Consider the following 22,708-nt stretch of genomic DNA (forward strand, 5'->3'; position numbering starts at 1 on the left):
GTTGTCTCTGGCTTTACTGCCCTTGATAAACCCAGTCTGATCAGGGTCCATCAAGGACAGTAAATAAGGCTGCAATCTAGAAGCCAGTACCTTTGCTAATATTTTAATATCTAAATTAAAAAAAAAAAAAAAAAAAAGATATTGGGCGATAACTCATACATAGTGTAGGGTCCTTTACCTCTTTAGGGATTACTGTTACATAGGCCATAAGAGCCTCTGGCAAGATGTCATTTTATTTAGTCAGTTACTTGAAATGATCCTGCATATGTGGGAGTAAACGCTGTGAAAATTTCCCATAATATATACTATTAAACCCATCTGGTCCCAGACTCTTCCCCTTAGAGAATATTAAGAACCTTTCTATTTCTTCTCACAGGAAGCAACTAGGTCAGGAGAAAGTTTTGGATATTTTATTTCTGTTAAGTAGCTCTTGATCCTCTCTCTAAGTTTTAAAGAAGCATGCGACAATCTGTCTGGATATAAGCAATAGAGAGTGCCATAAAATTCCTGGAAAAGCCTAGCTATTTCGGATGATTGAAATACTTGTTGTCCATCCTGGGACACAAGCTTATGAACATGGCACTTCTCCTTTCTCTTTCTCAATTTGTTAGCCAGCATTTTTCCCAGGTTTGCTGTCCTGTTCATAAAACCTATGAGCCCAGAACATTAACATTTTTTTTAACCTGCTGGTCCAAGAACACTGACAACCACGTGCCTCATTGAGACTGTTCTCGATTTCAGATTGGACCAGTTTATGTAAGTTTTCCATATGTTGTATATCTGAAAGTAAGAGCCACATTTTTTACCTCTTGATCTTCGAACCGTGTGAAATCAGAACTCCTCTAATAACTGCTTTGTGCCCTTCCAATATTACCTTTTGGGAGACTTTGTCTGTATTGTTTATCTCAAAATATGTAATTGCTTCAGTGACTGCTGCTAAGGCTGTAGGGTCTTCCAAAATGTTGTCGTTCATGCACCAGGTCCATTCCCTCGCCCTCCCATCGGTAGGTCTAAACGTAATTGAGACCAGAGCATGATCCGACAACAATGTAATCTGTTCGATAACTGCTCCCTATAACAGATCTAAGTAAAACTGACCCAACCATAACAATTCTAGAATACATCTTATGGACCTTAGGATAATAACTATAGTCCTTTATAGATGCATTACGCATCCTTCAGCAGTCAATTAAATGATTTGACTGCATAGTCTTAAGGAAACGCTTTAAGGCCCTCTTAGATAGTACTGACCTTCCAATTGATATATTCAGCTCTGGGTTGGGGCTTAAATTAAAGTCTCCCCTCCAGAACGAGGAAGCCCTCATGGAAGGATACCAATTTGGAGAGTACCCCTTCTATAAATGTTTTTTGACGAAGATTGGGGGCATATATTGTAGCAAAAGTGTATGCTTGGCCCTGGATCTGACCTTTCAGAAAAACGAAACGGCCCTCGGGGTCTATACAGGAATCATTGAGCAAGAAGAGCAGTTCTTATGAATTCCTATAGCCACCTCTCTGGCCTTTGAAATGGGTGATAAATTTAAATACCACTGGTTAAATGTATGTGTGGGCAATTTAGGGGTTCTAGTGGACATAAAATGTGTCTCTTGCAGCATTATAATCTGAGGATTCAGACGCCTTAATTCTATCCAAATTTTATTTTATTTAGTCGGAGAACACATCCCACAGACATTATAAGAAATAACCTTAATTGTTTCCTTCATAAGTCGGAGGTGGCATCGATAAAAAGAGCATCAGGAATAATCCATATAATATAGATGAAACAGGACCAGACCCCCTCATTCCCAGAAAAAAAAAAAAAAAACACAAACCACACACACACACACACACACACAAAGAGCACAATCCCAACCAAAACTCATACTCAACCCAACCAATTCCAAAAAACATTTTATTTTACAATAGAAAACATCAAATATTTAAACTGAGAAAATGTATAAAATTTTAAGAAAAAAAATAGGGTAATTTTGAAATTGATGGCAGACAAATCTCAAAAAAGTTGGGACAGGGCCATGTTTACCAGAATGTAGCATCCCTTCTTCTTTTACCAATACTCTGTAAATCTCTGGGAACCGAGGAGGTGTGCTCTGCCCGCCCAGGTCATTCATTCATTGTGAAAACTACAAGTACCGACAAGCCTTTGTAGTAGCCAGCTTGTAGTTCTCAATGAACTACCAGGGGGCTGTTCAGCGCTCTGGTAGTCCATACAGGCAGACAGCTTACACTGGCATTTTGTAGGAGTCCCAAAGGGCAATGCAATGCTTTTCAGGCTCCTACAAATCAAATAAAATAATAAAATGCACATTTACCTGCAAAAAAAAATTGTGCATATATTTTTCTTTAAAGTGAACTTATCTGTTAACTGCTTGCCGACCGTATAGCTTACATATACGGCAGCAAGGCGGCTCACTGGATCACTGCACTTTAGGGGCGCGCATGCGCACCTCCGACGGTCGGCTGTGATTGTACACAGCGGGAGATGATCTGCGGGTACCGCAAACTGTCCGCTGCCACCCACCGATCATCAGGCAAAGAGCCAGAATCGGGAACTGCCTATGTAAACAAGGCAGATCTCCATTATGTCAGTAGGGAAGGCATTAATCCGGTGTTCCTGCAAAGCAGGAACATGGATCAATGCCTTCCCCTAGTCAAAGCACCTCCCACACAGTACACAAGCAATGGCTAGGCACACAGTTAACCCTTTGATTGCCCTTGATGTTAACCCCTTCCAAGCCAGTGTCATTAGACCAGTGACAGTGCATATTTTTAGCACTGATCACTGTATTAGTGTCACTGGTCCCCAAAAAGTTTCAAAAGTGTCAGTTCGAGTCCAATTTAACCGTCACAATATTGCAGTCTCGCTACAAGTTGCTGATCGCCGCCATTACTAGTAAAAAAATAAATAAAAATACCATAAATATATCCCATAGTTTGTAGATGCTTCTGAGCAAAATAATATACGCTTATTGGAATTTTTTTTTACCAAAAATATGTAGCAGAATACATATTGGCCTAAATTTATGAAGAAATTAGATTTTTAAAAAAATGTTATTGGATATGTTTAAAAGCAGAAAAATTGTCAGTCTTTTTTAATTTAAAGCTAAAAAAAAATGCATAGGTGACCAAATACCACCAAAAGAAAGCTCTTTTTGTGGGAAAAAAGGACATCAATTTTATTTGGGTACAGTGTCACGCGACTGCACAATTGTCAGTTAAAGTAACGCAGTGCCGTATTGCAAAAAATGGTCTGGTTATGAAGGGGGTAAATCTTCCAGAGGTCAAGTGGTTAAAGTGTTACATATTCTCAAGACACAGTGTTCAAAGTTTTTTTGGAATTGGGGTTGTATAAATCTATATATGCAGAGGGTGTTTGTACATTTTGCAAAACAGCTTAAAAGCTAGGTACATTTTTTTGGGGTTACTGTTATTTAATTGACCCGATTATAATTAGCAGGGGAGACAAAAAGGCAACTACACAAAAAAAAAAAAGGTTAAGGTTGCGTGTGTTTTTCGATAATCACTTAAACTAAATGCAATGGAATGAAAAAAAAGGCATGCTCAAGCAAATGACCATATAAAAAAATGCATGCATCCTTTCTGCCTGGCTAGAATGCAAAAAAAAAATAAAAAAAACAAAATCAGCACAATAATCAATAATAGACCACAATAAAAGAACAACAAACCTAGGCCACACACCTTTTTGTGGTTAAACACCCGTCGCAGATGATCCTCTTCTATAAACGGTAACTGTAAGAATGGAGATTTGAATTGTTGGAGGCCCTGAACGGTCATCTGGCAGAGCTTCATACAGTTCTCCAGAGAGGACAGTGAAGGTGGTCTCAGCTCCCGCTCTAAAGAAAAAGCAATTTATTTTTATGTATTTAACATGCCTAATGTGTATCCAAACCCCAAACTATAAATGTAATATACTGCAGTTTACTAGTCCTTGGTGAGGCAGATGCCTTTCGTTTTTAAGCTTCTTTTGCTTGAATTTTCACCTGGAAAGTCCCCAAATAAAACAATTCCCAACTATAGAGGCAGCCATGGTACTCACCCAAGGCTGGGCATGTCCATATCTCTTCAACTCCATCCAATGATAGATTTGGGGGGGGGCAAGGCATTTGGCAAGTTACAGAAAATAGTAAGGAAGGAATATATTCTATTGTGCAGATCATGGGAAGTGGTATGGACAAGTGCATTACTGACAGGATCAACTAGTATTTTCTGTACTTGCAGGGTATGATCTTAAATAGGCTGTAAACCTCAGGGGCAAAAAAAAACAAAAAACAAACCCTGCAAGACAAAGGCATAATGAGCTAGTATGCATCATATACTAGCTCATTATAAAATACTTACCTTAGAACAATGCCCTGGATCGGTGTCAGCCCTCCGAGTACAACGCAGACACCTTCCACCGTAGTTACTTCCGGGTTCGCGGCTCAGGCCCTGCGATTGGCTGGAGCAGCAATGACGTCACTCCCACGCAAATGCGCGTGGGAGCCAGCAGTTACGGCACGACTCCTGAAGAAATGGCACCAGCTTCCTGTTTCTTCAGTGCGCATGCGCTGATGACGTCGGCAGCAGCACATATACTGAATATCTCCTAAACTGTGCAAGTTTAGGAGACATTCCAGGTACCTACAGGTAAAGCCTTGTTATAGGCTTTACTGTAGGTAAAGGTGGTGTAACAGAGTTTACAACCACTTTAAAGTAGAACTATAGACAAAACTTTTTTTCCCATCCATTTTGGATAGAGTAAGGGAGGGTTATATAAAGCTGTCTTTTTTTTTTTTTTTTTTTACCATCTGTGTTCCATTGGGGGAGATTTACCTTCACTTCCTGTCACATAGCCAAAACAGGAAATCCCTGCAAATTAAAGGGAAACCCTTGGGAGCTCCCAGGTCACCAGAACTAGTGCCCCCTTTGGAAGATTTCCCCTCGCTTACTTTTCTGGGGACAAGCCAAAATTTGGGATTTTTTTACTTTCAACGATACCGGTAAACAGGACAAAAAGGAGGCTGCTCATTCTAAATTTCCTATGGCACAAAAAAAAAGCAGCTGGGACCGCCCCCTATTTAACTCTCACCCCCCCCAGCCTCAGTTTTGTAGGAATCAACAGTGAGATCCATAAGAGGGGAGAGACCTGTGTCCTGTACTACAAGAAAAAGATTTAACTGGCAAGCCAAAAAAATTTTTTAAATTTTCCTATTCCTCAACACTGGACGTTATAAAAATGCCAGTAGAGTTGCCATGTTAAGAAACATGAGTTTTTTTGTGTATTTGCATTAGCGTTTTGAGCAAGAAAATACAAGCTCAAAAAGGCAATAGGCACTGTCCATGCCACTTCCTGAGATCTACACAACAGAATATCTTCTTCCTTGCCATCTTCTGTAACTTACCAAAAACTCTCAAACATGCCGGTTAGCCATGTTTTTAACGGCGTTAGAGCGTTTTTACAGCTCAAAAACTCCTCTCGAAGCCCACTAGTTCTGGGGGGGTTTTCCAGCCAGAAAATGCTGATAACAGCCTATGCGTGCATGGATACATAAGATAAAATGCGGGAGAATTAACTGGCTGTAGAAAAAAACTAAAAAACAAAACAAAAACACAGAAGCCAAAAACAGCAGCTGTAAAAAATGCCCAGTGTGCATGAGGCCCTATGATTGAGACTTCCAAAAGCATTCCAACTGAGGCATGCTTAACACAGAAAATCAGACCAACCAGTCCACATAAAAAAACAAGTTCAAGAAAGGCTCAACAGACTCAGAGAATAGCTTGTACAACCTTACATTTAAAACTATCATAGGAGGCCTGAAAATCCATCCACTTGGCATAATTTAACCAATGTGTGAACGTAATCCTAGGTGGCAGCATTGCAAATCTGACAAACAGTTGCTGGAAGCTGCAAAGTCCATAAAATTGGTAAAGTGTGCTCCAACTCTGTGGGGTCCCTCGGGAAGCACAAAGAGGTAATCCAATTACCTCCAAGCTAGTGCCCCTTTTAGACAAACTTTCAACACATACTTTGTCCAGACAGTGGAAAGAAATTTGCTTTGGATATTGCAGGACATGGAAAGGAAGGACAAGGTTTTAGTTAAGGTGGAAAGCAAAGACCACCTTTGGAAGGAAGAAGGCCTTAAGCCTCAGGACAACTTCGTCCTTGTGAAACACTAAGAATGGCTCCTTTACAAGATAAGGCTGCTAACTCAGAGACCTTGTACACAGAAGTGATAAGAAGAGCTTACGGGTAAGGTTAGTTATGGTAATAATCCCAATCGGTTCAAAAAGCAGCTTCTGCAGAGCCCAGAGAATCAGATTGAGGCACCCACACACCTTGATTGGGGTCTAAAGAATAAAGGGTCTCACTGGGCTGAATGCTTAAATGGCTTCCAGAGGGGATCTAGCAGGCAGGATTAATACCCCATCCTGGCTTTGTCCTCCATCATGAGCATGCCCTTGTAAGGGTCTTCAGGGACAGGGTTCCCCCTGCAGCTAATTGCTGTCGCACATGCCAAGGGTAGCAACAACAGCAGGAGCCAGTGCATGGCAGCAAAATTATTGGCTGCCTCCACAACTTCCATTGGGCATAGTCCAAGTACGATCCTCCAAGGTTCTGCTGAGAAGTCAACCAAACTGGAAGCTTCATTGGGAGCTGGAGTGGCTATGGTGCAGCAGGAATCTTGATAGAAGAATCATCTTGGTGGAATATCGATCGAGAGAGAGCGAGCCCCCATAATAAGAAGGAAAGCTTCTCTCTGTAAAAAGAAAACGCCCATCACATAAGGACACTAGCAAAAACACTTGGGCTATATGGGAGTGGTGAGTGATATAAGGAGGATGTCCCTGCAGCTCTCTTATTTTTCTCAGGGTCCAGTCAGATAAACAGTGGCTACAACAGTAATTAAAAAGCCTGTGCCCCATGCAGTATGACCAAGAAAAAAAACTATTTCTAAATTGCAATATTTATCTAAAGTAGCACATTGGACATTTAGGGGTATACATTTGACATTCACTTCAGGTAAATCTTTCTGTATGCCTTTTTAAAACTAGTTGCATTTTATTACACAGATCTGACTTTGGGGCAAATCTCTGCCATTTGCAATTTTACTGTCCAATAGGAGTGCCCTTACTGTGTATGAAAGAACTCTCAATGGACAGGTAAATAGCACATGGTGGGGCTCTCACTTAGGCAGGACCACTCCCTTCGGGGAAAAAAAAAAAGCCCTAAAATTTTTTTACAACTTTGTTATCATAGAATACAATTTTACTTTTAGGTAGCCATAAAAACAAAAACACTACCCTCTGCTACTTGGCATTAGTACATAGCTGACAGTCTAGTTACAAAAACAAAGACAAAAAACAAAAAACACAACACCACCACTTAAATCAATAAATGAACAAATCTATAAGAAAAAAAGAAAAGGGCAGTGCACAGACCAAAGCAGAGCATATACACGGCCTGTGACAAGCAGCCTGGAGACGGAGGAGGAAGACTGGATGCAAAGGAGCATTGCCTAATAAAGGTGATAGAGAATATGTCTACTCCTTGTATCATTTGATGATATGTCTACTCTTAGAAGCGCTGCCCTGCCTAATTAATACCAGGTGCAGCAGCTGATTACTAAGAAGCCAATATTGCTTTGTTGAAGAATGTGTACATGGACTAATGTTCATTGACTTTGAAAGATTCTCAGACTGACTCTCCTAGAAGGAAGTAAATGAAAATATACTAACAGACTTCTCTGCTGCACAAAACTTCATTCTACTCTATTTGAGTTACAGTTTACAGTACAGGCCTTAACAACGGTACACTGTAACCAAGAGAGTACTGCAAATATCGCTAGATGAGCATAGGATGGATACCTTAACAAATCTTCAAAAACAGCGACTTGTGGCCGGTATGTGTACATATATAATACAGTAGCAACTTCACCTCAATTTCTAAAGCTAGGAGGATTACCAACATTTCAATGAGCATCTCAAATTTGTTGGTTGTGTGTACTCCTCATTTGAACTGAGCCTGCCATTGGCCAACATATGCAACTTACCACTGCTACAATCCTTCTAACAATGATAGTTACCATGTGGAACACTGATTTCAATATTCACAGACCTGGAAAAAGTATCTGGAATACACTAAAGTCAGAAGTCCTCATCCAACTTCTTGTTCCATGCCAGTGACTCAAAATAATAGTAAAAGGATATTTAGCTTACAAAACCAAAGCTTTTTTTTTATTGTTCCATATGTGAACCTAATCAGCTGTGACATGCTGAGGAGAAGACTACACACAGGTCTTCAATATCTGTACAACTCTCAGAGCCATTATCCCATAAACATTAAGTATTTTTTCACAGAGCGGTTTCTTTCTTTTCTGATTCTGGGTTGGCTGTTTCATGGATACATAACAGAAACAAGGCAAAAAAAAGTAAAAAAAAAAAAAAAAAAAAAGAAAAGTGTCCCTCAAGATTTATTGTTGTGACCTATACTGAGTAGCCAAGGTTTAAAAATAAATCAAAGCAGCAACGGCATAGGGTGGGTTGTCAGCGCACGGGGCAAGGCAAGTAATTTGCACCCCCTAACCTGTGGACTTCTAGCGCTCGGAGTCCAGTGTGCAGCGATAGCGGCCAGTCCGCGGGCAGTGAGTGGTGAAAGTAAGGGCTGAAGCAGCACAGATGGAGCATAGAGGGAACTCTTGCAGAAATAAAGGTAGACATCTACACATCAGCTACTTACCCAATGGCTGGAAGTAGAAGACTCCCGGACTGCCATGTCTGCACCGCCTCCTTCCCAGTTTTAGCTGGCAATCAGCCAGAGCAGTCATCTGTAGGTGTTTAGGAGGCAAAGTTTGGCCACACGCCACAACGCCCAACACCTCCACAGGGAGATACTGCACAGCTGACAGAGTTGAAAACCTCAGGATGCTTGCCAGCCCTGAGACACAGATGGTCGCAGAGATGGGGGTGAACCCAAGCACCCCCCAACCCTACTCCTGGATTAGGGTGTTCCCAGGTGGCTCACCCCCTGCACATGCCTATGGGGAGCCTGCTTGGTCATCCAGTGTCACTCACAGTGGATGACAAAGTGGGCTCATCCTGGACGATACACACTGTGTGAGCTACCTCTGTCATCCTGGGTACCTCCAAATGTTGCGCCCGGGGGGACGACACCGATTCTCTCCCCCCCCCCCCCCACTGCAAAGAGGTTGATTAATTGAGAAGGACAATATGGGCATAGTAATATTGGGGAAAGAATGAAAAAAAGGACAGGAACTGCACATGCTTGTTACAGGACCACAGGTTTAGAGACAATAGATATCAGTACTTTCCCCCTATCCAGATCTAACAGCTGAGCTTATTTAGAGGCAGATAACTAATCTTACCCTCTCTACTCCGTGCCATTATAATTAGCTGGCATATAACATTAACCATTTCCTGGAGCAGAGCTGGACATTTCTTCAAGATAAACTGCTGATCTGCAAGACCAAAAACCAGAAAGATTAGCATAAATGCTCCAAACCAATGGCTAACTAATTCTTAAAAAAAAAAAAAAAAAAAAAAAAGTCTATTACTACCTTCTTTTTGTGTCTCTGGTATTTGCATTCGTGATAAATGAGCCAGTAAAAGCACCCTTGCCTTAAGACTGTAGGGGCAGGTGAGTGGAGGTTCATTTTTCTTTAGATTGATGCCACCAATCTCTCTTATTAGCTTTAAAAAACAAACATGTACAATGTTAGCAAAACCAATACACATGATTTTATAAAGGCAACATATATTCATATTATTTATGTCTAATATTACCTGAGGTATTAGTACATTATCTGCAGGTCTGCTTGTGGCATCCTTATTATACTGTGGGTCAAACTCTGATGCTCCTGCTAACACCATAATTAGGCCTAAAAAAAAAAAAAAAAGAAGTAAGGATTTATATATTATGTTATATAATTATATGTGCAGGCCATACATCTCTAACTCTAACTACACACTGCAATGTAATGCTGTCCTCTTAAATATACTTTCAGTCAATTGGCGTAACAAATACAGTAGGTCCGCAAAGCTTTATTTTGACAGTTTCTTATTTGTACACTTTATAAAATGGCTGTAATTGTGTTAGCTGCTGCTTGAAACAGAGTGAGCCAAATATCAATACATTTATGACTACTCGTATAAAAAAAAAAAAAAAAAAAAAAAAAAAAAAGTATTTTAGTGCCCAATAATGGCTTAGCAGATCAATTATGGCAATTGATTTGAGCTCTAATCAATCAACTGACAAGTTGTCATGCACACAGTTTGCAACATGTTATACTATGTTTAAAATCTTAAAAAGAAATGGTAAACAATCTGCGACCAAAGAACTCCCCCTGCAGATTTTGTAAGTTTGCCCACTTACAAAGAAATTAAAGGTCTATAATTGTTATCAAAGGTGTATTTTAAATGATAGAAACAGAATATCAAACATGATAGAAATGTTATCAATTGAGTTGCAGTTCAATGAGTAAAAAAAGTATTTGATCCCCAAGCAAAACAGGACTTCGTACTTGGTGGAGAAACCCATGTTGGCAAGTACAGAGGTAAGACGTTTCTTGTTGGTTTTGCACACATCTCAGAAGGGATTTTGGTCCACTCTTCTCTACAGATCTTCTTTAAATCCTTAAGGTTTCTTGGCTGTCACTCACCTCCCTCCATACATTTTCTATAGGATTAAGGTCTGGAGACTGGCTAGGCCACTCCATGACCTTAATGTGCTTCTTCTTGAGCCACTCCTAGGCGGTATGTTTTGGGTCATTGTCATGCTGGAAGACCCAACCACGACCGATCTTCAGTGTTCTGGCTGAGGGAAGAAGGTTCTCATTAAAGATTTTATAAAACATGGCTCCATCCATTGGCCCCTCAATGCAGCAAAGTCGGCCTGTACCTTTAGCAAAGAAAACAGCCCTAAAGCATAATGTTTCCACCTCCGTGCTTGATTGTAGGGATAGTGTTTTTAGGGTCAAAGTCAGCAATTTTCTTCCTCCAAACATGGAGAGTCCAGTTAATGCAAAAGAGCTAATTTTTGGTCTCATCTGACCACAGCATTTCCTCCTGATCCTTCTCTAAATCATTTAGATGCTCACTGGCAAACTTCAGACAGGCCTGTACATGTGCCTTCTTGACGAGGAGGACCATGTGGGCGCTGCAGGATTTCAATCCATGGCTGCGTATTGTGTTACCAATGGTTTGTTTGGTGACTGTGGTACCAACTGCCTTGAGATCATTCACAAGCTCCTCCTGTGTGGTTCTGGGCTGATCCCTCACTTTTCTCATGATCAGATTTATGAGGCGAAATCTTGCATGAAGCTCCAGACTGAGGGCGATTGAAGGTTCTTTTGTATTTCTTCCTTTTGCAAATAATCACTTCAACGGTTGTCTCTTACTCGTCAAGCTTCTTGATGGTCTTGTAGCCCATTCCAGCATTATGCGGGTCTACAATATTGTCCCTGATGTCCTTTGACAGCGCTTTGTTCTTGTCCATGATAGTGGGTTTGAATGGAAGAAAGATTCTGTGGATAGGTGTCTTTTATACACATAACAAGTTGTCATTAGCAGCAACTTCTTAGATTGACAGGACTAATCTGTGTACCACATACTGTAGCCAGAATAATTGTTGGTTGGTAGGGGATCAAATACTTATTTTACTCACTGAACTGTAACTCAATTTATAACATTTGCATTGTGTGTTTTTTCTAGATTTTTGGTTGATATTCTGTCTCTATCATTTAGAATACACCTATGATAAAAAATAGACATTTCTTTGTAATTGGGCAAACTTACAAAATCTGCAGGGGATAAAATAATTATTTCCCCCACTGTATAATAAGGAAAGTCTGATCTAGGTATTCAGATATGTAAATGTGATCCTATAGTTACATAGTAGGTGAGGTTGAAAAAAGATAGTCCAACCTATGTGTGTGATTATGTGTCAGTATTACATTATATATCCCTGTATGTTGCGGTCATTCGGGTGCTTATCTAATAGTTTCTTGAAGCTATCAATGCTCCCCGCTGAGACCACCGCCTGTGGAAGGGAATTCCACATCCTTGCCGCTCTTACAGTAAAGAACCCTCTACGTAGTTTAAGGTTAAACCTCTTTTCTTCTAATTTTAATGAGTGGCCACGAGTCTTGTTAAACTCTCTTCTGCGAAAAAGTTTTATCCCTATTGTGGGGTCACCAGTACGGTATTTGTAAATTGAAATCATATCCCCTCTCAAGCGTCTCTTCTCCAGAGAGAATAAGTTCAGTGCTCGCAACCTTTCCTCATAACTAAGATCCCCCAGACCCTTTTTTAGCTTTGTTGCCCTTCTTTGTACTCGCTCCATTTCCAGTACATCCTTCCTGAGGACTGGTGCCCAGAACTGGACAGCATACTCCAGATGCGGCCAGAGCAGAGCCTTGTAGAGTGGGAGAATTATCATTTTATCTCTGGAGTTGATCCCCCTTTTAATGCATGCCAATATTCTGTTTGCTTTGTTAGCAGCAGCTTGGCATTGCATGCTATCGCTGAGCCTATGATCTACTAGGACCCCCAGGTCCTTTTCCATCCTAGATTCCCCCAGAGGTTCTCCCCCCAGTGTATAGATTGCATTCATATTTTTGCCACCCAAATGCATTATTTTACATTTTTCTACATTGAACCTCATTTGCCATGTAGTCGCCCACCCCATTAATTTGTTCAGGTCTTTTTGCAAGGTTTCCACATCCTGCAGGGAAGTTATTGCCCTGCTTAGCTTAGTATCGTCTGCAAATACAGAGATTGAACTGTTTATCCCATCCTCCAGATCGTTTATGAACAAATTAAATAGGATTGGTCCCAGCACAGAACCCTGGGGAACCCCACTACCCACCCCTGACCATTCTGAGTACTCCCCATTTATCACCACCCTCTGAACTCGCCCTTGTAGCCAGTTTTCAATCCATGTACTCACCCTATGGTCCATGCCAATTTTTGTACAGTAAACGTTTATGGAGAACTGTGTCAAATGCTTTTGCAAAATCCAGATACACCACGTCTACGGGCCTTCCTTTATCTAGATGGCAACTCACCTCCTCATAGAAGGTTAATAGATTGGTTTGGCAAGAACGATTCTTCATGAATCCATGCTGACTACTGCTAATGATACTGTTCTTATTACTAAAATCTTGTATATAGTCCCTTATCATCCCCTCCAAAAGTTTACATACTATTGATGTTAGGCTAACTGGTCTAATTCCCAGGGATATATTTTGGGCCCTTTTTAAATATTGGTGTTACAATATACAGTATACAATTATAACATCCATTTGGAAGAAAAGTATGGTCCAGTATTTCACATTTGTAAAGGTGATATTAATCTGATCAATGAGTGATGTTATAAAAACTGTTTTTGTATGCACTGTAATCCTGTATCTACAGGAAGGTTGAAATATTCAAGGCGCTTTTCTACATTACTACCAGCCTTCCTTTTCTGTCACTGCAAGTCTATCAGTCAAGGTTGAGAGACAACATGCTCTCTGCTGGGCTAAAATTTCCTCTCTAGTAATTAGAGAGCCTAGGAACTTCAGAGAAATACAAAACACTAGTGAATATATACAGTGGGGCAGGACTTGTCAACAGAGAAGTTTAAATAAACAAAATCTGCTTTGACAACATAAATGTAAATTTTTCTTTTTAATAATTATTGTAACACACACACACAGATGAAAAAAATACTATAGATATCATTTAAAATAGTGGAGTGTTAAATTTACTTGCAGCAACACCAAGACCACCACCACCACACAGAAGGTGCATTATCAGTAAAAATTAAATAAACCTGCACATTCACAACTGTAATAAAAGTAATTTTTTTTTTTTAAATACATGAAGCAGGCTCACTCCTCGCACCTATGCAGTAACAACTTTACTCACGTTTCATATCCATGTTCCTGGTCTTATACACAAAATAGGTGTAGATCTGAGTGGTACGGATGAGGATCTGATCACCGCTATAACGAATTGATTTATACCACCATGAACCCTGAAACAGCAATTTTTTTAATGGTTTATAAAACATTCTTTATAAAGATATTTACCACCATGCATATCCTGCTCTACCGTATTATCCAACTCAAGCAGACTTTGTGGTTTTTGAAAAATATGCACCAATATAAAAATATACCATATTATATAAGCAGAATAGTTAAAACAACAAAACTATCACCAAGAACGTAAGTTACTGGAGCCAAAAGAACCATATGCAATAGTGTTCTTAGATGCTGACAGAAAAAGATTAAGTGAGGAACCCGCAGTAAAAAGGAATGTCAGTGCAAAAAAAAAAACAAACAAAAAAAAAACCACAAACACACACACACCCCCCCCCCCGATGTTTTATTGCTTTAATCACTTGACCGCCAGAAGATTTACCCCCCTTTCATGACCAGGACATTTTTCCAATACGGCACTGTGTTATTTTAACTGACAATTGCACGGTCCTCCAACGCAACTTTTTTTTTATACTAGTAATGGCGGCGATCAGCAACTTATAGCAGGACTGCGATATTGCAGCGGATATTCTGACATGGTTTACTTTGTGCGAACCAGTGAGAGTAATACAGTGATCGGTGCTAAAAAAAAAAAATGCACTGTACTAATTATACTGGCTGTGTTAAACATTTAGGGTGATCAAAGGGTTAAATGTGTGCCCAGCCATTGTTTTTGCTTCCAATCTCTTTTTATTATTTTCCATTTAATACACTGCTTTTAGATTCTCTCAAGGTGAACTCTATGTTCTAGCTATATATTAAAACAATATCAATATTCTTTATAGCCATACATAGAATCATTTTCTTACCATTCATAATCAGCATCCACATCTCCACCCAAAAATAAATAAATAAATAACCCACCACAACATAGCCCCCTCCCTCCCACCTTAAAATGATATGCGTTAGGGTGGTTATTCATAAATTTTTTGATAAATTTGCCAAGGACCTAAACTCTTCCCATTTTTCTCATATTTCTGAGTTTTGGGTATTCATTTTCTCTTCAATCCTTATCATTGTCTCTATTTGCTGTATTTACCCCATTTCACAAACCAATTCTGCGACTGTGGGGCTTTTTGCTTTCCGCCAATTTCGAGCCATTATTGTCTTGGCTGCTGTTATCATACAGTGAAGGATATCTGTCTTAATTGTTTTTCTAGCTCCTGGAATAATATTTAATATTGAGATTTTTACACTTGATTGTATCTCAGAGCCAGCTATCTTTCGATAAATTTTATAAATTTTGTCCCAGAACTCCTTCACCGTTGAACAGTCATGCCATATACGTGTCATAATCCCTTTTTCCTTAAAGCATCTCCAACATATTTCTGCATTGCCTCCATTTATTTTATGTAAATCCACTGGGGTCTTATACCATCTCATAATGATTTTATAATTCCTTTCTTGATTTCTTATCGCTATTGAGATTTTGTGTACCAAAAAAAATGCCCTATCCCACTCTACCAGTGGGATCACGCTCCCTATTTCATTCTCCCATTTTTTCATACACATTAACTCATTAAGAGATTCCATAGGAAGTAAGAGCTTATATATAGTTGACAAATTAGGCGTCAGTCTTTGTTCCTTTATTAATTGTTCAAAAATGGTTAGTTGTCTGTCAACTAAGGAATATTGTATATTAACCCTAATATATGTATTTAACTGTTGATATTGCATCCATTTATGTTCATGTTCAGGTCCCAGTTCAGGCAATCAAGGAAGTTGCCAGCCACTAAGGTCTGGACTATCCTTACATTTTCAGTCCTTTTCCATTTAAGAAAATGATTAACCTTTAATGCTGGCGGAAATTCTGGATTAGAAAATAATGGAGTCATTGGTCCTATCAATGTGGATAGGTCTCCCCTTTTCAAGATATTATCCCATATCTTTAAAGTTGATAACGTAAATAATGTAAGATCTTTTCTTTCCAGTCTAAGCTGGGGTTTAACCCATGGAAGAAATTTAACCCCTTCCCTCCGAGCGTACGGCTTTTGGGGGTTATCCCGGGATGATGCCCCCAGCTGCAGGCATCATCCCGGTACTGTTTTTTTAGAGTCGGCGATCGACTATCCAGGGATAGAAACCGATGCAGCTAAAAGCCGCTCGGCTGTTATACTGGAGGAGCGGGAGGGGACGTCCCCTCCCCTCCCGCCGCTCTTACTGGGCCTCCACCAGGAGACCCAATGAACAATCCGCTGCCTCTGGCGGCTAGGGACAGACTGCAACAAAGTCGTAAGCGGCTTCGTTCCAGACTCCTAATTGTAAACACAGAAACGACGTCATGACGTCACTTCCCGTTTACTTGGCTGCCAATGGCACCGGTTTTAAAAAAACATACAGTATTCAGAATCACCGAAAACGGTGATCTGAATACTTTGAAGTGCAAAGGAGGGATCGGGGGGTCTTTTAGCTGTACCTTTTACCCCCCCCCAATTAATTTAAGGGCGCAGTTACGTAAGGATGTAGGAAACTTTATTTGGGCACACACCACGAATAAGAAGGGACATTTTAATTAAGACAAAAAAGAACGGAGGCCTTGCGCTACCTGATTTCACAAAATATTTACAAGCTGCGTCTTTAAATAGGATTATAGACTACAGGATCCCCCAATCCCTCCATAAAGAGTACCTGTCATCACCTATTACTGTCACAAGAGATGTTTACATTCCTTGTGACAGCAATAAAAGTGATCAAAAAATGTTTTTTTTAAACACAATTTATATAAAAATAAATAAAAAAATTTTTTTTTAAAGCGCCCCCGTCCCCATGAGCTCGCGCAGCAAAGAAAACGCATACGGAAGTTGCGCCTGCATATGTAAACAGTGTTCAAATCGCACATGTGAGGTATCGCAGCGATCATCAGAGCGAGAGCAATAATTCTAGCCCTAGACCTCCTCTGTAACTCTAACCTGGTAACTAAAAAAAAAAAAAAATTAAAGCGTTGCCTATGGAGATTTTTAGGTACCGTAATTTCTCGCCATTCCACGAGTGCGTGCAATTATAAAGCGTGACATGTTTGGTATCTATTTACTAAGCGTAACATCATCTTTCACATTATACAAAAAAATTGGGCTAACTTTACTGTTTGGTTTTTTTAAAATTCATGAAAGTGTCCCTTTTCCCAAAAAGTTGCGTTTAAAACACCGCTGCACAAATACCGTGTGACATAAAATATTGCAATAATCGCCATTTTATTCTCTAGATTCTCTGCTAAAATATATATTTTAGCAGAGAATCTAGAGAATAAAATGGCGATTGTTGCAATATTTTATGTCACACGGTATAATAAATATATTATAAATATATATATAAAATATTTGGGGGCTCCAAGCAATTTTCTAGCAAAAAAATACAGATTTTAACTTGTAAACACCAAATGTCAAAAAATAGGCTTAGTCATGAAAGGGTTAAGTTTTAGTCCAATGATATCTTCTTCCAGAGTTACCCACTGTTTATGTTCCATATTATGATACCAGTCTATAATCCTATTTAAAGACGCAGCTTGTAAATATTTTGTGAAATCAGGTAGAGCAAGGCCTCCGTTCTTTTTTGTCCTAATTAAAATGTCCCTTCTTATTCGTGGTGTGCGCCCAAATACAGTTTCCTACATCCTTACGTAACTGTACCATAAATTAATTGGGGGGGTTAAATCGTATAAATACAGTAATTTTGGTAAATATCCATTTTTTCCTGTATTAATTCTCCCTATCCATGAATGGACCGATTTATCATATTTTATGAGTAATTTTAGAATCCTATCATTGGGGAATAATTTAACCACTTGCCAACTGCCGCATGTACATATACGTCGACAGAATGGCACGGACAGGCAAATGGGCGTACAGGTACGTCCCTTTAAATTTGCCGCCGCGTGGTCGCCATGCGCCGCAGTCAGCTCCATGAGTGTGATCGCGGGTCCCGCGGACTCACTGTCCGTGGGGATACCCCCGATCGTCTCACGGAGAGGAAGAACGGGGAAATGCTGATGTAAACAAGCATTTCCCCGTTCTGCCTAATGACAAGGACACTGTTCACAGCTCCCTGTAATCGGGAGCGGTGATCAGTGTTGCATCACACATAGCCCATCCCCCCCCCACAGTTAGAACACACTTAACCCCTTCACTGCCAGTCACATTTACACAGTAATCAATGCATTTTTAATCGCACCGATCGCTGTATAAATGGGAATGGTCCCAAAATAGTGCCAAAAGTGTTCGATCTGTCCGCCATGTCGCAGTCACGAAAGAAAAAAAAAAAAAAAAAAAAAAAAAAAAAAAAAAAAAAAAAAAAAAAAAAATCGCTGATCGCCGCCATTCCTAGTGAAAAAAAAAAAAAAAAGAAAAAAAAAAGAATAAAAATGCCATAAAACTATCCCCTATTTTGTAGACGCTATAACTTTTGCGCAAACCAAACGCTTATTGCAATTTTTTTACCAAAAATATGTAGAATACGTATCGGCCTAAACTGAGGAAAAAATGTTTTTTTATATATTTTTTGGGGGATATTTATTATATCAAAAAGTAAAAAATATTGCTTTTTTTTTTTCAAAATTGTCGCTTTGTTTATAGCACAAAAAAAAAAACAAAAAAACGCTGAGGTGATCAAATACCACCAAAAGAAAGCGCTATTTGTGGGGAAAAAAGGACCTCAATTTTATTTGGGAGCCACATCCAACGACCGCGCAATTGTCAGTTAAAGCGCCGCAGTGCCGAATCGCAAAAAGTGCTCTGATCTTTGGCCAGCCAAATGGTCCGGGGCTTAAGTGGGTAATTCCTGTAGTTTAGTCATATCTTTTGGAATAAAAGCATGAGTGCTCTCACTCCGGGGCGGTGCACTTGCAGGACAGGAAAAAAAAAAAAGTCCTGCAAGCAGCATCTTTGGGGCGGTGGGGGAGGGGTGTATACACCCCTCCTCCACCGCCCCTGCCATTCAAATGAATAGGCACCGCTTTCAAAGCACCTTAAAAGCATTTTGAAAGCAGCGCTAAGTGGTCGCTTTTAACCCTTTTTTAACCCCTTCTTGGGGGTTAAAAGCACCCCGCTAGTAGTGCCAAAGCGCTGCTATAACAGCAGTAAAGCGCCGCTAGTTTTAGTATTTTATCACTAACACCCGCACCGCCCCAGTGTGAAAGGGGTCTTACTGTTCCCCAGCAAATTTCCCTGGTCTTCCCCCTCAAGTATCCCCCCCAAAAGTAACCATTAAATCCTCTCTTCTGCTTATCTCTTTGCTTACCTCTGTGTCCTCCATCCACACCAAACCTCTGCAACCCTCATCCACAGCCCACCTCTTCTTTCCCTGTTCAAAGCTCCACTCTGAACCCCTATCCGCAACTCACCCCCCCCCACCATCACACGTCTGCACCCCTCTAACTACAGCTTACACCCCCAGTCCACAACTCACCTCTGCACCTCCATCCATATTATCTCTGCTCCCCTTCTGCACCCCCATCTAAAGCTCACCCCAATCCACAGCTCTCACCTTTGCCACCCACCTCAGCACCCCCAGCTTCCCCTATAGCTCTCACCTCTACACAACCTCCCCCACCCTCCACAGCTCTGCCTTCTGCAGCTCTTACCTCTGTACAAAGCTCCCTTCCCAGTTCTCCTCTCTGGACAAATTTCCACCCCCCCCCCCTTCTTTCACAATTATCCTCTCACTGTGAATTCAGTTTCTGGAGGGCTCTCTCCCCCCCTCCCCTCCGTTTTTCATCTCACTTTTTCCAATGCTGTTCCAGTGCTCCAGTCCACGTTTTATGTACAGGCTTTTCAGATGATTGAGAACTGTAGCTGGGGCAGAGTTTCAGGGCTTCTCTGCTCCCTGCTAGTGTGAGAAGAGGCAGGGGGCAGAAGTTGCTGCTTGAATCAACACAGGCAGCTGTATGTTGCCTTGCTGAGACCTGAAAATCTCAAAAGGCAGCAGCCCTGTGTGCGCAGCGCTAGTGTGAGAGGTCAGAGCAGATGGCTGTCAGAGGGGCCGGAACTGCATTCCGCCGAGTTCCGGCACAAAAAAACTCTCTCTCTCTCTCTCTCTCTCATAAAATGGCGATCATTGCAATACTGTCACAACGTATTTGAGCAGCGGTCTTACAAATGCTTACCAACAGCTTACCTGTAAAATCCTTTTCTTTCAATGGACATCACGGGACACAGAGCCACAGTAATTACTGATGGGTTATATAGGCATCACTGGTGATTGGACACTGGCACACCCTATCAGAAAGTTCAACCCCCTATATAATCCCTCCCCTTGCAGGGATACCTCAGTTTTGTAGCCAAGCAATATAGTGTATTAGAAGAGGGGCGGGACCTCTGTGTCCCGTGATGTCCATCGAAAGAAAAGGATTTTACAGGTAAGCGGTTTTAAAAAATCCTATTTACTTTCTCGAACATCACGGGACACAGAGCCACAGTAATTACTGATGGGATGTCCCAGAGCAATGCTATCTGAGAGGGGGGGGCCACGACCAAGTAGGGTGTAATCAGACCTGAGGACCCTGTACTGCTGCCTGCAGCACACTACGCCCAAAGGCAATATCCTGATAGAATCTGGTGAATGTAGACTGAAGACCAGGTTGCGCCCTTGCAGAGCTGAGCCATAGAGAGGCCCGGTGATGCACTGCCCAAGAAGCACCAATAGCCTTTGTGGAATGTGCCCTGATCTGAAACGGAGGAATCCTCTGTTTCAAACCGTAAGCTTGAATAATCAACTGTCGATTCCATTTAGAAACGGTAGCTTTTGACGCTGCCTGTCCTCTACTGGGACCCTCTCGCAGCACGAACAAAACATCCGTTTTGCGAATCTGAGCAGTTGCCTCGAGATAGGCCTTGACTGCTCTTATTACATCCAACGCATGTAGTGATCTCTCTTCCGGAGAACAGGGATCTGGAAAAAAGGAAGGCAGAACAATGTCTTGGTTTAAATGAAAATCAGAAACCACCTTTGGTAAAAAACTAGGATGAGGGCGTAGTACCACTCTATCCTTGTGCACAATCAAATAAGGCTCCCTACAGGAAAGGGCTGCTAATTTTGATACCCTTCTAGCAGAAGAAATGGCTACCAGAAAAATTAACTTCCTTGTCAACAAGACCAAAGGAATCTGACTTATTGGTTCAAAAGGCTGTTTCTGTAACACAGACAGAACCAAGTTCAAGTCCCAGGGGTTTAGGGGCACCTTAACCGGAGGATTAAGACACGTCACCCCCTGTATAAAGTTTCGGACCCAAGAATTTCGAAGCAAGTGGCCGTTGAAATAATATTGATAAGGCCGAGACCTGGCCCTTGGTGGTACTCAAGGCCAGCTTCATCTCTAAACCCGATTGTAGAAAATCAAGAATTCTACCCATCACATATCTTCTGGGATGCCAACCCCTGGATTCACACCAGGATACATAAGCTTTCCAGACTCTATGATAAATCATTCTGGAAGCTGGCTTCCTTGCATTGATCAAGGTAGATATCACAGAACCTGAAAGCCCACGACTCCTCAGAACGTGGGTCTCAATAGCCAAACCGTCAAATTTAGCTTTTGTAAGGCAGGATGGAACACTGGACCCCGAGATAACAGATCTGGGCGTACCGGTAGTGTCCACGGGGAACCCACCATCATCCTTACTATTTCCGCATACCACGTCCTTCTGGGCCAAGCGGGGGCCACCAGAAGTACTGACTTCCTTTCCTGCCTGATCCTGCGAAGGAGTCGTGGCAGTAGCAGAATAGGCGGGAATGCATAAATCAGTGAGAACCGATGCCACGGAATCACCAACGCATTCGTTCCGCATGCAAGAGGATCTCTTGTTCTTGCCACAAATCTGTCTATCTTTTTGTTGAATCGGGATGCAAAGAGATCTACATCTGGGACCCCCCATCTTTGGCATATGTTCCAAAAGACGTCGGGATGTAGAGACCATTCCCCTGGAAGTAACTTCTGGCAACTTAAATAGTCCGCCTGCCAGTTCTCTATCCCTGGAATGAAAACTGCCGATATGCATGGCACATGCCTCTCTGCCCAGGCTAAGATCTGGTTCACCTCTTTTTGAGCAGCTCGGCTCCTGGTGCCTCCCTGATGTTTGACATAGCCACCGTTGTGGCATTGTCGGACTGAATCCTGACCGGGCAACCCTGTAGCCTGATAGTCCAGGCCTTTAGGGATAGACCTACCGCACAGATTTCCAGAATGTTGATGGGTAAGGTCCTCTCTGTCTTGGACCATACCCCCTGAACTGCAGACTGTTCCAGAACTGCTCCCCAACCTGACAGAGTGGCATCTGTTGCTACCACCGTCCAGGTAACTGGCAGAAAGGATTTCCCCTTCTGCAGGTTTTCGGGAATGAGCCACCAATTGAGGCTCTGACACACCGCATGAGACAGGTGCATCAGAAAGTCTAATGCCTGAACCTTCTTGTTCCAGGCCGACAGAATACTGTGTTGCAGCAATCTTGAATGAAACTGAGCATAAGGAACTGCTTCGAATGAAGACACCATCTTCCCTAGCAGCCTCATACAAAGGCGGAGGACCCCTCTTGATCCTGACTGCCAGAATCAGCTTCCTTAAAGCAGTGATCTTTGCCTGAGGCAGAAATACTTTCTCCTGGCTTGTATCTATAATCAGACCTAAATACTCCAGTCTCCTTACTGGTTTTAGGAAAGATTTT

The 22,708-nt window shown here is 41.3% G+C and overlaps 1 protein-coding gene across 2 annotated transcripts in view; it reads right to left on the reverse strand.

Annotated features, from left to right (window-relative positions):
- Window positions 1-22,708, reverse strand: part of SEC63 (SEC63 homolog, protein translocation regulator) — a 115,561-nt gene that overhangs the window by 45,434 nt on the left and 47,419 nt on the right. For both annotated transcript variants that reach the window (XR_012243902.1, XM_073627034.1), the window contains exons 8-12: window positions 13,945-14,053; window positions 9,820-9,914; window positions 9,594-9,726; window positions 9,402-9,494; window positions 3,718-3,872 (exon numbers count right to left, since the gene is read on the reverse strand). Coding sequence is in view for 1 of the 2 variants with exons in the window: in XM_073627034.1 (XP_073483135.1) it covers window positions 3,718-3,872; window positions 9,402-9,494; window positions 9,594-9,726; window positions 9,820-9,914; window positions 13,945-14,053 (585 nt within the window). In the remaining variant the exon portion in view is untranslated. The remainder of the gene's footprint in view (window positions 1-3,717; window positions 3,873-9,401; window positions 9,495-9,593; window positions 9,727-9,819; window positions 9,915-13,944; window positions 14,054-22,708) is intronic.

This window comes from Aquarana catesbeiana, linkage group LG04 (assembly GCF_042186555.1).
Source record: "Aquarana catesbeiana isolate 2022-GZ linkage group LG04, ASM4218655v1, whole genome shotgun sequence".
Lineage (NCBI taxonomy): Eukaryota > Metazoa > Chordata > Amphibia > Anura > Ranidae > Aquarana > Aquarana catesbeiana.